Genomic DNA, 16,864 nt, shown 5'->3' with positions numbered 1-16,864 from the left:
GGTTATTTTAGAGGACCTCGGCTGTGGGCTCACTGTTGAGTATGTTTTCAGTGCAGGGAAAAATAAACATGTATTGTATATTTCATTTCCTGGACTGGATTTAAGCAGGGACAGAAAGTGAAGATGGGATCTCTTAGATTGTGTTCTACTTTTTTTGGCAGGAAGACGGAGGAAAGAGTCGACCGTCCTGGCAGGGGTTTCAACTTAATGATAAAACCCTTGCATCTTCTGGCCACATCAACCAGTACCTTGGTGCTACCTCCTCTCTTTCAAAGTTTCCTGCTGCCTCCACAGGCGCTCCTACAACCCTGTCATTGGAGTTGGTCGGTTTTGCTCTCCACCAAACTGCACCTTCTCACTGCGTCTCTTGTCTCCGCACTGAACGGCAGCAGCTCCTGCTTTCTGCAGACAAACCTCGCTGTTTAGGTTCCTCGGAGGTCTGCTTGCTGTCCTGGTGCCTGGGGAGGAGGACTGTCAGACTGCAGGAGCCAAGTGCAGAGCGGCAGCTGTCCCCACGCGACGCAAAGCATCATGGGAACAGGTGGGGGACGTCCATTAGGCACACACACACACACAAATACAATTGTCAGTGAGGCACAAGTGCATTGACCTGGGTTTTTTTTTGTCAATGCATCTGTCAGCTGACCTGAAGAGGGAGGGCGGGCTGAGCTGCAGCAGGAGAGGAAGAAGTTCCTGAGGGTCAAGAAGAAGAAGAAGAAGAAGAAGAAGAAGAAGAAGAAGAAGAAGAAGAAGAAGAAGAACTGCTGATTTTGAATTTTTGATATGAAAAGTCAACATGTGTTTTTGTTTTGCGTATTGTTTCAACTGTGTCACCCCCATGGGAGGAGTGGAAAATCCATATTTAGACTGTTGTTAATGGACTCTGCTGGAGGGGGAAGGGGGACTACTATTGCTCAGCAAACACACACACACACACACACACACACACACACACACACACACACACACACACACACACACACAGGCATGGCTATGGTCTGTACAAACAGTGAGACCATCTGGCCGACTGTGGACCAGAACACAGGAACGCTGAGTCCAGTTAAGCAACAAACACACAATCACCCCCTTCAAAATAAAACCATAACAGACTCCAACAGCCAATCGTTCGATCTCACAGGAAGTGGATCAGAGCAGGACCGCCCGCTGACTTCAGTCCACAACACTGAGCTTTGTCTGCGTTTCAGTGGAAAAACACCATCCAGATCAATAATAATGTAACATTAATAATAATGAGGGTGGTTATTGGTTTGATGTTCACACCCCCCAGACTGAATAAATGAAAAGGGAGTTTATTTTATTTAGGCTGGTAATTAAAATGAGATGGTTACAAATCTTTTTCTTTTTTTAAAAAAGAACCAAGAAAAACGTTTGTTGAAAAAATTGAAGTGGCAGCGTCCCACGACTTTTACTTCACTTTCAGACACTGTATTTTTTATTTATTTTTTTTTTGTAATCTGTGGCCATAATAAAATCACGGACGGAAAAAAAACGGACACAGGAAATGTCAAAAGTTCAATCTTTATTCAGTGAACCTGGAACCTGATCCAAAGAAAGAACCAAAGACAGAGTTATGTGCTATGAAAATAAGACATTTTATAATACATTTTTTTTCCTCTGACGGTTCTCATCCAGCTGGAGCTGCTGCTGCTTCTTGTTCTTCTACGGGTTGAAAACTCTGCTGCAAAGATACAAAAGTTAAACTCTGTGTGCTTCCACTTGTGCAACGTTTGCCCCAACTCTGCCAACTCAAGGGTGAATGATCACATGACCGCGTGAAGAGCGACACAGCTGAAGCAGGTGAATGCACCACCTGGAGCTGAGCCTCAAAAAAAATTCAAGCAGGGTTAAAACTGAAAAAGAAAAATCAGTTTCACCTCGATTAGAGCAGAAGTTCCTCCCTCCAACAGCAATCAGAAAAACAAACTGTCGTTCTACCAAAAATAAATCTACGGTTTTTCAAAGTTAGTTAGTTCCTTACACGGGTGGAATAGCATAAATCTGACATATTTACATGTTAAAACTGTTTCTGTGCCACAGCACAGAAACGCATTGCTGGTTCAGTCAAACGACCTTCTGGAAGAATTCTACAAAAAGGAAAATCCAAAATAAAATTTGTAATTGCGTCCTACTTATAACAACAATCACGAGTTTTACGTGAAAGAAACATTATGCTAATTATTGTACAGCAAAGACAAAAAATGAAGAAAATAAAAACCACCCTAATGTGATATTTATGCATAAGGTCAAAGGTCAATTATGAAATCCAGCTGTCCATAATTGACAGTGAAAAATAAAAACACTGGTGTAAATCTCAGCGTCCGACTCGACGTGTTAAAATCTGCTGGGTTCTCACCCTGGAAATAAAGTTTTCTTTTTCCTTTTAACATTTTCCTCTGGACATCTGGCCATGGGTAGTGACATCTAGTGGCAGCAAAAGTTTGCTGATTATTTGGCTGTTCAGTGAACAAATGATCTACATTTCTAAAAGGGGAAAACAATAATTATTGTATCACTCTGCTATGAGTAAAAGAAATTCAATCCGACTGAATCTAAAGAGAAAAATGCTGTTTATGTGATCCACTTCCTAAGTAGACGTGTATAAAGTACAGCAGCTTGCTAGTAACGGCTGCTAGGAAATAATATTAAGACGTCTTTTTGTGGTTCAGTTTTAGTGGCGTCCAGACAAAAGAAGACAGAAGGTCTTTGTGCGCCACCTCAAACGTGCCATCTTGTAGATGGCCACCAGGTGGCACCGTGCAGGCAGCAGAAATCTTCCGCTTCTGTTTTGAAATGTAAAAGACTTTTAAGTCTGTAGTCAGTCCAAAATACAAAGAAACAAAAACACATAAGTCGCAGTGCAACTTTCCTCCAGCAGAGGGCGTATTTGGCGTGAGAGCGCAGTCAGTGTCCCTCCTTGTCTCTGCTCAGCCTTCAGGGGGTTCGAGAGAGGAAACGTCTCAGTGCCACACCGACAGACGCCTCACCGTGCACAGGTCGCACAGCAGCCGTCTGATTCGCTGCTTGAGCTGCGGGAGGCGGGACAAGGGGTCGGGAGGCTCCAGTTCGCCCGAGTGGTCCAGCCAGGACTCCAGCACTGCGAGGAGGGCGGAGAGGGGAGACAGATAAAAGCTGTAAGTCTGGTAAAATCCCGATTGGCTGTTAAGCCTTAGTGTACCGCTGTGTTTTATTTTTGTGGGATTCAACAAAGTGGGTACTCGTTTATTTGGCCTGAGACCGGGCTAGTATAGTTTCTGTTTGTTTGGTTTTTACTCTGGTTTCCACACACACACGTAGTGTTGTACTTTGTTATTCACACTAATTTCTTGTGACACCCTATGACCGAGTAAGCCAGGGTTTAATTTCTCTCCTCTGATCATCGCCTTTATTCGGGTTGTAATACTTGAAAGCATCGGTGTGTTTACCGTCCAGCTCGCGCTCGATCAGGTCCATCCTGCCGCTGATCTGACGGTGCACCGACTCCACGTGACCCAGCAGGTTCAGCTGACACTCGGACACGGAGGCCGGGCGGCCTTCCTGGCCCAGCGTCTGGGCCGGCGCCGCGTGTCCTGCGGCCTCCACGTCTGTGCCGTTGTCCTTCTTAACCGCTGAGGCTGTGGCGGCAGCACCGCCGGACGGTTCGGAGACCACGCCCACAGGTTCTGTTTCCTAGTCGGGTGGGTAGGGGGGCAAGGATCAGCTGTCAATCATGAAACATCTTCCAGTGGGGGTGACTAAGAGGAAAGTGAAAGGAACTACTTCCTGTGGGCATGACTAAGAAAAACTACTTCCTGTCGGCATGACTGAGAGAAACTACTTCCTGTTCCTACCTCCTTAATGTTGTGCTCCTCCTTCACAGACACTTCCTGCTCCTCTCCGTCCTCTGATTTTTCCCATGATGCATCAGGCTTCGGGTAGCAGTGCTCGCTGCTGACGTAGCAGAGCGCCGCCTCCCCTCGCAGGCCCGGCCCCTCCTCCTGCTTCCAGGGCAACCGCCACAGCTTGAGTTCGGGGTGGGACGGAGAGCTGCGAAGACGGACAGACAGACAGAGGGGGTGAAGGTGTGTCCCACTGGGCCGGACGGCCCGACTCGCCGACGCCCCCTACTCACTGCAGCAGGCTGATCTGGAGCTGCAGGCCGCTGAGCACCTGGTCCAGGCCGTGCGTGTGCGCCAGCAGGCGGCTGGTGTGCAGGATCTTGGAGGCGTTGACCTCCGAGTAGTTCTCCTTCACGCACGACAGGCCGAACATGTGGCTGGATATCAGCAAATCAGGCTCTGGCACCGAGCGCCGGCCCCGCCTCCAACCTGGGGGTGAGAGACGTGGACTTAATCCTGTGTGTGTGTGTGTGTGTGTGTGTGTGTGTGGGGGGGGGGGTATTGGGGTCGTAACCCCATCTCCAGACACACAAATGCACACCACACGCATATGTGTGCGCACTCACCCCACACACAGGACGCCGTCCGGCCTGCAGCCTGTCGGCAGCAGTAGCAGATGTAGTTGAGGGGAACGTTGTCCTCATAGAGACCCATACAGGTACCGTGCTGCCAGCAGAGACAGGACTCACACTGTAGACACACACACACACACACACACACACACACACACACACACACACACACACACACACACACACACACACACACACACACACACACACACACACACACACAGCATGAGAAAGAAAAGAAGGAGGAGGAGGGTGAGATGGAAGAAGAGGAGAAGAGGAGTGTGTGTGTGTGTGTGTGTGTGTGTGTGTGTGTGTCTCACCTGGATCATGAAGTCGTTCTCCTCCTCGGCCTCACAAACACACCTCACCACCTCACACTCCTCTGTCTCCATGGCGAAGGACCAAGAGTGCGTGTCCTCTCCACTCTCAGCCGTCAGCGTTGACCAATCGCTGCCGTCATCCACTGCTGATGAGACGGAGACATCAGTGAAGCGTGAATGTGTGTGTGAGGGCGCAGGTGTCTGTGTGTGTGTGTGTGTGGGCGCAGTTGTGTGTCTTGTCCTCCTACCTGGTGCTGCGGTGCTGTGCTGGTGGGCGGACACCTTGGGGCTGAGCGGCGGGCTGATGGACATCTCATCATCGCTGCTGCCGAAGCCTGAGGAGGAGGAGGAGGAGGAAGGAGTAGGTGGACGAGGAGGTAGAGGTGAAGGAGGAGGGCAAGGACCTTCATCAGCTGAATTCCTGTTTGGGGAGTTCGCAGACCAACACTTCCCGTTTTCTCCTCTCACCTGACTGACTCTTCCTCTTCTTCTTCCTCTTCTTCTTCTTCTTCTTCTTCAGTTTGACCCTCAGAAAGTTCTTCCTCTCCCGCCGCAGCTCGGCCCCGCCCTCCTTCTTCAGGTCAGCTGACAGGTGCATTTACAAAAAAAACAAAACCCCAGGTCAGTGCACATGTGTCTTCCTGACAACTGTGTGTGTGTGTGTGTGTGTGTGTGTGTGTGTGTGTGTGTGCGCGCGCATTACGGAGGCCCCCCACCTGTTCCCATGATGCTTTGCTCCGCGCGGGGATAGCTGCTGCTCTGCTCTTGACCCTTGCAGTCTGACAGGAAGTCGATGGCGGCGGCCTTGGAAGTCAAGCGTTTCCTCCTGTAAACATCCAGCCAGGCAGCCCGGTCAACGGGGGGAATTCGCCCAGCGGTCTGAAGCTATGGCAGTTGAAGTCACCACCTACCGGGGGGTCTCGAGGTCCTCAGGCTGCTGCTGCTGCTGCTCAGAGTGGTAGTACTTGATGTGGTAGTGCAGCAGGCTGGCCTTCCGGAAGGACTTGCTGCAGCCGGCTGCAGGACACTTGAAGGGGTTGTGGTCCAACTCGATGGAGAGGATGGGAGGGGGCTGGTTCTTGATCACTCTGTACACTGGGAAGAGTGGGAGAGGACCAGTGTCAGTGTGCTCCTGTTTTACCGTCCGAGTGCCTGTGGTGATGTTTTTGACATTAAGATCTTTGTTCTCCATCAAATTTCTTTGGAGCAGCTTTTAACCCCCCCCCAGTAAGCGCATTTAAGCCCTGTGTTTACAGCCTCCTGCTAAAACCGGCAGGCTGTAGCTTAACTACTGGATGACGTGCCAGTGCCCTCTGTGACATCACAGAGGGAACTAAATCAAAGTTGGATTAACGTAACTTTGGTGCTTTACTGCCAGGACAGTCAGGAGTCTGGTGATTGATAGAAAACAGGTGTAGGTGTGTGTGTGTGTGTGTGTGTGTGTGTGTGTGTGTGTCACTGCTTGCTGACGTGGTTCTCTGCTGAACTTGTGCGTGGTGGGCAGGTGGACCTGACGCTCCAGCAGAACGTCTGAGGAACAGACAGATAGACAGACAGAACAGTTGACATCAGCACAGAACAACAGAAACAAAACAACTCGTAAATACTCAGGATCAATCACCGATTGATTGACTGACTGACATCTGCCTGACATTCACCTCTGTCGGCGTGGGCGGCGCCAGGGAGGCCTGTCGTCTGGGCGGAGTCGTCCGTCATTGGCTGCTCACTCTGGGCTCCAGCGTCGTCACCTGAGCACAGCGGCGGCTCGTTAGCGTTAGCATTGGCAGCTGGCAGAGGACGTCTGGAGATCCGGAGGTTGGAGGTCGAGACTCACCGTCGTCTCTCCTCCTCTTCTTCACTGGCGGGTGAGACGCCGAGGGCTCGCACGGCGTCCCCTCAGCTGTCTCGGCTCCGTCCTTCATCTCTGACATCACTTCCTCCTCCTCTTCCTCTTCCTCCTCCTCCTCGTCTTCCTCCTCCTCCTGCCCCTCCCCCTCCTCTACCTGCTGGCTGGCTGTGCCGTCCGCCTCCTCCTCGCTTTCCCCTTCCTCCCATCCCTCGCTGCCCACCGCACTCCTGTCAGCCCGCGACTTCTGTCACACACACACACACACACACACACACACACACACACACACACACACACACACACACACACACACACACACACACACACACACACACACACACACACACACACACACACTCTAGTGACTGCAGCTGGTAGAGGCAAGATAAGATGGAGACCAGAAGCAGGAAGCTTTTATCTCTTACTTCTTGGAAGGGTTTGACTTTGGTGGGCTTCACAGTCCGAACGACCCCATCAAAGAATCGCACTGTGTAGGAGTCTGACACACACACACACACACACACACACACACACACACACACACACACACACACACACACAGTTAGAAAACTAACAAACTGACAGCATCAGTTAAACCAATCGATCTTCAACCCTCTCCTCTGTCACAACGCCACATGATCAGGTGACCCAGGCGGGAGGGCGGGGCCTCACCATCTCTGTTGACGCTGAGAATTTTGGCTGGATAGAAGCGACAGTCGGTCCAGCAGGCCAGAACCTTGGTCCCAGACAGAAACACCTGCGGTGGAGAGGAGAAACGGCAGATGGTGTTAAAAAAAACAACAAAAAAACACCTTAATTAAAAACAACAACAACAAAACATGCAGTGGTGTGTGTCTGCATCACCGGTGGCGAGCAGGACGGGTTGCGGCCTTGTCTCCTGAGGGAGACGCGCTCCAGTGGCCGCAGGTAGGGCGACGTCCAGGAGAACCACTCGTCGTGGCGCCGGCTCCACTGGCGGTAGTGGATCAGCACACGCTCCTCGTCGTAATCGATCTTCTCAATGGTGGCCGGATACCTGGCAGGACGGAGGCACGCAGTCAGACGGTGGGATGTCTGAGTCGTCTGCATCGTTTTGGTTATTCTGTGTGTGAGTGTGTGTGTGTGTGTGTGTGTGTGTGCATCAATGTCTATGTCAGACCAGGTCTTGTGGCGGTCTCTGGCTTCAAGCTGAGCTCCGACCTCAAAGACGATCCCTGACCGGTCTGGAGGAGTCTTCATCTGGAGGTGAAACACAGAGACATCAGCGCCCTCCACCTGACCAGGCCACCTCACCGCCACTCTGGAGAGCCACATCTCATCTCATCTCATCTCATCGGAACACAGAAAGTGTTCATAGTAGATAGTGCGCACAGTATATTTATTTTGTGACCACAACAAATTAGTATTTTGTGGCAACAAATTGGTATTTTGTGCGCACGTTAAAATATATATTTTTGGCCCAATTTATTTTCCGCCACCCCCTCCCCCTTGTCATGTCTGTGGCTCCGTATTTCGCCAAGAATAATGGAAAATACTTTGCCCATCGCGTTACATAATTTACAACTGAATTACAAGCGGTCCTTGAGGTCCGAATGGTCCTACCGGTGTTGCCATGAAGTTACGACAATTAAAACCCGTTCATCCCGCGACAGCTGACGGTGACGTCACTGAAGCTACATTAAAAAAAATAATAATAATAATCCACCTTAACACTTGTTTGCATTGTAAGAAGTTCCGTTGCTAAACTTGACGTTGTGTTTTGACGGTCAACACGTCAAAACACAACGACGTCCAATGAATGAAAGAAACTTTTTTTTTTTCCTCTCTCGATACAGGCAGCTCAACAGTTAACGACCTCATTCAAAGAATCCTATTGGTTGATGGGGGCCGCGAGGAGGCCCTTTCTCGATCCCTATTGGACAGCTGTGTTGTCAAACTAATGCGACGTCTCCGCCTCTCGAAAATATTTGACAGAAGCTAGGTGCTAAAATTGCTAGCTTTAAACGCCGAGCCGCGGCATGGAACCTAAACTCCCCAAACCGAAAACATTGTTTTCGTGTTGTTAGCATGACGCCCGCCGAGCTTGTCCACTTTGAAAGAGTCGAGGGTTTCTCCCCCGCTTGACTGGCTGTGAGTGCAGACAAGCTAACGCAGCTAGCTGTTAGCATGCTAGCTCAGTGAGACAAGTCCGTGACAGCAGCGGATGGGAGTGTGGAGAGAAGGTGGTGACGGGGGGTCCTCCGTGTCCGCAAATCAGGTGTCATAGAGGCGGGGACCTTTGTAAAGCTGTCCGAGTTATGTAACCGTGATTGCAGAAGGCCAAAGTGTTAAAATAGTGTCTGAAAAGATTGTTTACCTCTCGCTTTGCTTGAGCGATGCCCTCTTCATTGTGGTTGGCCGCAGGGCGCATGCGCGAACGGAGCCACTCAGCTGGTCTGTGTTTATTTGTGTCAGTGGGTTGTGTTTTGACGTGTCAGCACAAAGCGTGAGCTGGGGCTCTTAGAAAGCTGCGGATGATTATTTTAAAAATAAAATAAAAAAAAAAAACCCTCATGGAGCTCGGCAACAAAAACCTGCAAATGATTAAATATTCGTTTTTATGTTCAAAATTATAAAAGAAAAATATACTTTAAACTCGAGCGACAAGGATCTGAAAAACAATATGTGCATTTGCCGTTTATTTGAGTTGGTTAAAAATGTTTTTTTAACACATATACGGAAATAATAAACATAAAATAGGATATGGTTGTTAGAGTGGAGGTTTTAAAATACATAAGCCAGTCGTCTGGCGACATCTAGAGGGGAATAATTATGGTACACACTATTATAATTGGACACAGACTGGAAACAGAGCTGTGTTGACTTTACATATTTATTACTGGGAAGGAAAACTGAATCCTGTATATTCATTGGAAGACGTATTAAATCTCAAGTGTTTTAGAGGATGATGCTCTTCACTTCAGCCATTGGCCAGCCGCTCGTCAAGAGCCTGGAACTTCTGAGCAGCCGTCTCTTTGTGCCTGCGACACACACACATGCACACCATGATTCATGCAGATAGTGTTTGTTGTGTCCTCCTGTGTGTGTGTGTGTGTGTTAGTGTGCGTGCAGTCGTACATGTTGAGCCGTTTCTTGGCTACTTGTATCTTCATCATCTTCTCGGAGCAGAAGATCTGGTACTCGGCCTTCTCCTCTTTGGTCATGTGCAGCTGGTGATCCCGGTACCACTCGTGCTTCTCATGCAGCTCCTTCACCTCCTAAACATTACACACAACCACACACACACACACACACACACACACACACACACACACACACACACACACACATACACATGATATAACCATACATCTTTGTTAGTGTCAGAAGTGATAAGTAACGCAGTACAAATACTTTGTTACTGTACTTAAGTGTACTTTCCAGGTATCTATACTTTATTTAAGTATTTCTTTTCTACTTTGATGTACTCTACTTTCTATTCCATACTTTGGAAGAACATGCTTGTTATCTGTTTGAAAGTCTTCACAAGTCATCATTTATTATAGTTATTGTTGTTGACTGAAGTGGAGCCATTTGAACTCTGCTGTTGTGTAGTAGAACACAGTAGTGGACGATAATTTAGAGGGAGATTATTCTAAAGCAACTAAGCTTTGGGTTTGCCATTCACTACGTTTCCATGTGGAAAATAACAATGGTTATTGTTATTAAAAGGGTCAACATCCAATAATGGCTCACTGGTCAGAACTATCGCTGATTAGTTTGGTCGGTTGGCAGCCACTGGGGGGGGCAGGGTGCTGCAAAGCCAGTGGTCGTACCATTGCGTAGCGCTCCTGGATGAGGTTGGCGTGCGCCGCCTGCCGCAGCTTGAACTCGTCCAGGCAGTCCTGGTGCAGCTGCTGGGCGTCGAGGGAGCTCAGAGGCTGCGACTGGTCCCGTCGGATCAGCAGCGGGGTGAGGATGTCGGCCTCCTTCTCCTCTAGCCACAGCTGCTCCTCCACAGCCAGACGCTCCTGTGCGGAGGAGACACACACACACACACACACACACACACACACACACACAGAGCGGTTGACTCGTGGAAAAAAAACAACTGTTCAAACAGGAAACGAGTGAAATGTGTCTCCAACCATTTCCTCTCGCTGGTTCCGAGCTCTGATGGCGCCCTCAGTCAACCACGGCGATGCCACCAGCTGGACGTCTCTGTCCTCGCGCTCTCTACAGGCCACGATGTCCCTCACCTGACCACACACACACACACAATCACAGGGTGACGCACTAATCCTGGTATGGGCGAACTACGGCCTGGAGGCCTTATGCGGCCTGTTAAGCTTTTGAATCCGGCCCACCAAACTTGAAGAAATAATGTTAATAGTCAATAAGTCATAACATATGTGTATTTCATCCATTTTTTCAGTGTTTTAAGAGTCATTTCAACAAAGAGCTAAATACCGTTGGGCTTCAAAGACACTGATTTTGTTGTAATCTTCGTTTGACATTAAACCACATATCTTCTACTCCATCCATCTGCTCCTGCTCCGGCTCCCTCTGTCAAATTTTACAACCCATTGTGGCTCCACCAGTGAAAAAGTTTGCCCTGTTTTTTTCCTTTCATTCGGCCGGCATGTGTCACTGGACTTCCAACAAACTGATGTAAACTTCCTGCTGGCGTTTGGAGAGACGGAGAACCTCACGGTCACCTCTCTCAGAGACGTCCTGATTTGTTGGATGCTCTCCTCCTCCTCCTTCATCAGGCTCAGCATCATCTCGTACAGAGTCAGAGTCTTCAGAGGCTTCACACACAGATCCAGCTGTGCGCACAAACACACACAGGTCACTGCTCAGTGGGCGTGTCCGACCCCTCGCCTCCCCCTCCCCTTTCCCCCGTAGTGACTCCGCCCCTCACCTGGAAGTTGGACACCATGTCGGCGGTGAAGTCCTCGGCCCGCTGCGTCTCCGACGACGTCTGCGGTTTGAGGAACTGCCGCCTGGACGGGATGAACCTGAAGTCCTCCACGTGATAGGTCACCTCGATCCGCCTCTCGCCCAATTGGAAGACCAGCTCAGCCACGTCCTCCGAGGCCGGCCTGGACGGGTCCCGGTGGAACTGCTCCACCACTTTCTGTTCACACGCACACACACAAGACGCACTTTACTAACCGATGCAGGAGCAAACATTTGTCGCCTGAACCTGAAGAAATTATATTAATACTCAGTAAGTCTTAAAATAGCTGTATTTTTTCCAGCGTTTTAAGAGTCATTTCAATAAAGAGCTTTTGCTTTTGTTCATTTTCAACTGACATTAAACCTCACGTTTTCTACATAGCCCATGATATATTTTTCAGACCTCATCCCCACTTCCCCTTCCATCATTTAAAGAGCCACGCTCCGCCGCAGTCCACCTGCGGGATCTTCATCTCCGTCCGCCCGTCGTCGTAATCCTCCTCCTCCTCCTCCTCCTTCTTCTTCTCGTCCTGCTTGCCGCCCTCCTCCGCCTGCTGCTCGAAGGTGACGTGGCGGCGGTAGAGGCGGTCGCAGCGGCCATCGAAGATCTCCGTCATCTCGCCGGGCCGCTCCACCCGCTGCACCAGGTAGTCCAGGCGGGCGCTGCTGAACTCGGTCACGCGCTCCGAGTTGGTGAACCTGTGGACTGGGAGACGGAGGGAGCCGCCGTTGGGACCGGGAGGTGGGGGGAGGGGTGCTAGGCGGTGACAGGAAGTGGTTCCTGATTGGTTGCTGAGCAGGAAGTGGACTTACGCTGCAGGTGGAAACGGCGGCCGTTGCTGAAGCGCTCCACCGTGACCTTGTCCAGGTGGTCGACCTCCCGCTGCTCCAGCTTGTCGTTCCTGTACTGGAACCACTCCTTCACCACGTGGACCTCCGTCACTTCAACACACACACACGCACACACAGTCAAAGTCAGAGGGCCGACTGTTGCTGCTGCTGCGTGACTTCCTCTTTCCTCTGGGGCGGCGCTCACGGTCCACGTCCTGGTAGGTGGTGAGTCTCTTCACCAGGCCGTCGGGCCGCAGGTAGGGAGCGAACTCCTCCAGCCTCACCCTCCTGTAGAGGATCACGTTCTGGCCCCCGGGCCACCTGGACTCCAGGTCTGAAGGGATGAGAAGCGAAGCTGTGAGCCAAGAAGCTTTGAAGATGGAGAACTTCAATTCCCTCCAGCCTCAAGGCCGTTTCAGGTTGCTATCACTACGTAAGGGGGCGGGACATCGTGATTGACAGCTGCTGGTCGGAGGACGGGGTCGCGACCACAGGAGGAGTTTATCTAGTCAGTTTTTCGCAAATTAAAAGCAATATTTTTTTTTAACATTTTGACAAAGTACAATTGCGATTTGCAGGTGATTCCATTGAATAATGTGAAGCGCAATTGCCGTAATTCATATTTGTGAGGTTTTTCAAAGTTCAGGTGTTTCCATTACCAGTTTTTAATTGTGATATTTAGGTTTTGTGCAATTCTTGGGGTAATGGAAACAGAGCTACTGACAGACAGACAGACAGACAGACAGAGTGACGGTCCAGCCAATCACCACGTTCCATTTTTCGAAGGCTCCTCCTCTTCCCCTGGACGTGGCCTCTAGTCGGGACTCACCCTTTTTGGTGATGTGGATGTCGTCGACCCACGACCTCGGCATCTGGAACATCCTGGGACACAGGCCCTCCTGCAACACACACACACACACACACACTCACACTCACTCACATGTTTTAGCTGGGTGGCGAGCTCGCTCGCTGCTCATACTAGTGGCAGACCCAAAACTGTGTGGCCTTGTTTCACCAGCAAGTGTCGCGCTTTACGCTATCATTAGCATCGTTAGAGACACCTGTTGGCGGAGCAGCAGGGTGATGAAGAGGGGTATCAGCAGCACCTGGCTACCTGCGCAGGTAAGGACTGACGTCCAAGAGGGAAAGTCACACCTCCTGTTTGAAGATGCTCTCCTCCACTTCCTGCCCCGCCTTCCTCTTGGCGACCGCGTCAATCAGCTGCTTCTTGCTGGTCGCTCCAAACAGCACCGGCTCCCACATCTCCAGGTCCTCCAGGTGAAACTGCATCTCCTGCACATACACACACACACACACACACACACACACACACACACACACACACACACAAACACATAGACACACAGACAGACAATGTCATCCCTGGATGTGTGTGAGTGTGTCTGTGTCTGCATGGTGCACACTCACGTCGCAGCCGTAGCTGCAGTCCTGCATGTTGATGTAGTAGTTGAGGTTGTTCCACACGCTCTCCACGCCCAGGAAGTGGTCGTTGTCGCTGCTGTAGCTCTTCCCCGACAGCGGGTCGATGAAGAAGTGCTCGTCGATGCTACGGCTGCCAGCCAGGACCAGAACCCAGAAGTGCACGCGCCGACCGTGAAGTGGGTCCTGGTCACGCCGCCTGCTCTCCTGCGAGGGGCAGACAGAGAAGATTGCGTCAGCGTCCCCTGGTGTTGAACAGGAGGCGACACGGCTGAAGGCGTCACTGTTAGTTGTTACCATTGACGTACGACGCGATAGCAGCAAATTTGTCCTAGTGGCCACTCAAGGTATTGCAGACATTTTTAAAAAGTCTCCCATTTTCTAAAGGGAGGCCTTTTCCGCCAGACTGGATTCAGGGGCCGTGGCTTTTACCTCCTGGCCTGATTTGGACTTGAGCAGTCGCAGCCTGGACGAGCCTTTCTTCTTCTCCTGCTGCGTCACGAAGCGACTCTTCAGCTCCCTCTTCTGTTTCACCATGTACTTGTTAAACTCGGTCTTCACTTTGGCGTTAATGCTCTGCACACACACACACACACACACACACACACACACAAAACACAGATTTATCACGTCCTTTCCACCCCGTGGCCCATGCTTTGCCGTGCGCAGCCGAGACCGACCCTCTTTTCCGCATCCAGCAGAGGGCACTCTTTCAGCCTCAGGTCGCGCTCACACATCTCCCGGTCGGTGTAGCCGCTGACCACATAGGCGTCGTAGTTGGCGCCCAGCAGCAGGCTGCACAGCAGGGCTGCGAACTCCAGAGAGGTGGCCCTCTGGCAGCGCAGCACCAGGGTGGAGGAGAACTGCTGCTGGGGCTGGGAACCACACACACACACACAGAAAGACAGTTAACACAAAGTCACATGAGCCACAGCCTGACTGACATGTCAGCAACATGCAGCAGGTGTGTCGGGAGGGCGGGTCTGATAGGCTCAGTGGGCGGGTCTTACCGGCTCAGTAGGCGGGTCCAGAGGCTCCAGAGACATGAAGTTGGCCACAAAGGAGGAGCAGCCCTGCCAGGTGTACAACTGGGACGACTCAGGAGGTGTCGGCTTGAGGCACGTCGACACAAACTTCTGACACACACACACACAGATAGACGGTATTGTCATTCAACACATGCACACACACACAAACACACAGGATTTGGCCGCATGCTCACCTTGACGCCGTACTCATTGGTGGGACACAGCAGCAGCGGCGTGCGCTCCGGGTACAGGTGCGAGTACTGACGCTGCAGCTCTGTGGCGAAGACCAGCAGCCGCTCCTCGTCGGGGGTGTTGACGCGGTACGACTCGGGACACAGTGCATCCAGGTCCAGGTTCAGGGATGCACTGTGGGGACACACAAATGTACTCACATTCAGTACTTACTGTAAGTAACAGTATGGATACTTCTGTAAAAAAATATGCTGTGGTAAAAGCCCTGATTTAACTCTATTGCTGAAGTCAAGAAGAAAGTTCAGGTTCTGAAATGTACTTAAAAGCAAAAATAAATGTTTTTTTTGTCATTAATGAAACAATACAGTTATTGATCATTTTGCAAAAAGTAAAGAAGTTGAGGTCAGAGGTCTTAATGAGCATCTGCATCATTTTGGACAGCTTTTCTGCTCTCAATACTATCATTTATTTTCCATTTTCAACTGCAGCACAACCAAACTGTAATCAGTGATAGTTCAGACCAGTGAGACTTTTAAACACAACAGTAACCAGTTTTGCCACGTCCAGGGTTTTCCTGATGTAAGCCATAGAAAAGTACAGATACTAGTCAAGTAAAGTACAGATACCTGCAAAATACATTTAAGTGCAGTCAAGTATTTCTACTTTGTTACTTCCCACCTGTGTCTGCGTCTGTGTGTGTGTGAACTCACAGACGGTCCCGAGGGGTCGACTCCTCCTCTTCGAGCAGCGTCTGCAGCAACTCGTCATCATCGATTCCCTCCAGAAAATCCATCACACTTTACAGCTGCAGCAGAAACAGCAGCAGCAGCAGCAGCAGCTCTCTGCCGCTGCAGTGCCAGAGAATTAACTGGAGGAAACAGAAGAAGAAGAAAACGACCACATTTGGGCCAAAGCACATCTCAACCACGAACGATGCGTGTCAGTAGAGATCCATGTTGGATCAGAACCAGAGAATCTGGGACGCGGCAAAACTTTCTTTTTTGGAATTTTCATATTCTAATTATGTTTCCTCTTGGAACTCGGATTAAAGTCAGGAATATTTAGGAACGGGACATAAAAGTCACCGTACTCCATGGTTCAGGGAGCTTGCAGAGAAATGAGAACGAGCGTGAATTAAATTTTCATCCAAGAGGTTAAATAATTGCTCAGAGATGCTACAAAATATAATGTAATTTTGGTTTGCTGATTATTTGATGAAAATTTGAGAAATTTCAACATCACATGGTCATGTTCCATATTTAAAAAAAAAAAAAAAAAATTAAAAGAAAGGTTTCTCATCTCCATTGTATGAAAATATATTGATTGACTGGTAACAGGGCACAGTGGTACTGAAGCTATCGCGGTGCTATATCCTGTGTCGTTCAAGCAATGATTTGTGGACGGTCCCTCAGCTTCCACATCGGGCGCCAGTCCCGCAGAACTCCGAACCAAATGCAAAAGAACTTCAGTGTGCGGTGAAATAATTGGAAAAAATAAGTACATTTAATAATTCACTAACAAAAGTTAAACTGCTTCGACGTCAAGATGAATTATATATATATATATTTTTTTAAAAAAAAAATTAAAACAAATTCCGAAAGTTGAGGAAATCAGTTCACCTGAAGATCCGAAGATTGAATATTTCAAAACTCCATGTTTGAAGCCATTAATCAGGTAATGTTTGTTCCTGTTGAAGCTGCCCACGGCTCCGGGTGAGTGTTTGGAACCGCGTTTCCACGGAAACGACGAGACGGGCCGACGTGATGCGTTCAGGTGCGGATCGCACACGGACATG

General features: G+C 49.8%; 2 protein-coding genes across 7 annotated transcripts; both read right to left on the bottom strand.

The window, feature by feature from the left end:
* Nucleotides 1–1,527: 1,527 nt before the first annotated feature.
* Nucleotides 1,528–9,097, bottom strand: LOC142888481 (PHD finger protein 20-like). Of its 5 annotated transcripts, none has more exons than XM_076026808.1 (18): nt 8,994–9,097; nt 7,797–7,876; nt 7,502–7,673; nt 7,310–7,394; nt 7,063–7,136; nt 6,623–6,881; nt 6,447–6,536; nt 6,259–6,318; nt 5,700–5,883; nt 5,505–5,614; nt 5,257–5,373; nt 5,037–5,123; nt 4,789–4,934; nt 4,463–4,586; nt 4,130–4,325; nt 3,849–4,044; nt 3,444–3,687; nt 1,528–3,115 (listed from the first exon to the last, which is right to left on the bottom strand). In XM_076026808.1, the coding sequence occupies exons 1-18, from the start codon at nt 9,045–9,047 to the stop codon at nt 2,979–2,981; spliced, it is 2,415 nt and encodes an 804-aa protein (XP_075882923.1). In that variant the 5' UTR covers nt 9,048–9,097; the 3' UTR covers nt 1,528–2,978. The 5 variants fall into 5 exon arrangements, with proteins under 5 accessions (XP_075882923.1, XP_075882924.1, XP_075882925.1 ...); XM_076026809.1 differs by having other exon boundaries at nt 4,789–4,931; XM_076026810.1 differs by having other exon boundaries at nt 6,623–6,878.
* A 203-nt stretch (nt 9,098–9,300) lies between these two features.
* Nucleotides 9,301–16,822, bottom strand: ccdc135 (coiled-coil domain containing 135). 2 transcript variants are annotated; one of them, XM_076026806.1, is made up of 18 exons: nt 16,689–16,822; nt 15,780–15,937; nt 15,072–15,243; nt 14,860–14,985; nt 14,530–14,724; nt 14,282–14,425; nt 13,838–14,056; nt 13,565–13,702; nt 13,239–13,308; nt 12,615–12,743; nt 12,392–12,520; nt 12,037–12,284; nt 11,541–11,756; nt 11,335–11,445; nt 10,765–10,875; nt 10,453–10,647; nt 9,755–9,894; nt 9,301–9,657 (listed from the first exon to the last, which is right to left on the bottom strand). In XM_076026806.1, the coding sequence occupies exons 2-18, from the start codon at nt 15,860–15,862 to the stop codon at nt 9,597–9,599; spliced, it is 2,487 nt and encodes an 828-aa protein (XP_075882921.1). In that variant the 5' UTR covers nt 15,863–15,937; nt 16,689–16,822; the 3' UTR covers nt 9,301–9,596. The 2 variants fall into 2 exon arrangements, with proteins under 2 accessions (XP_075882921.1, XP_075882922.1); XM_076026807.1 differs by having other exon boundaries at nt 14,860–14,982.
* Nucleotides 16,823–16,864: the final 42 nt, after the last annotated feature.

The sequence above is a fragment of the Nelusetta ayraudi genome, unplaced genomic scaffold (assembly GCF_046127955.1).
Source record: "Nelusetta ayraudi isolate G7.1 ecotype Tasmania unplaced genomic scaffold, CSIRO-AGI_Nayr_v1 ptg000019l, whole genome shotgun sequence".
Classification (NCBI taxonomy): Eukaryota; Metazoa; Chordata; class Actinopteri; order Tetraodontiformes; family Monacanthidae; genus Nelusetta; species Nelusetta ayraudi.
The sequence above is the reverse complement of the archived record's forward strand: the minus strand, read 5'-3'. Positions and strand labels throughout refer to the sequence as shown.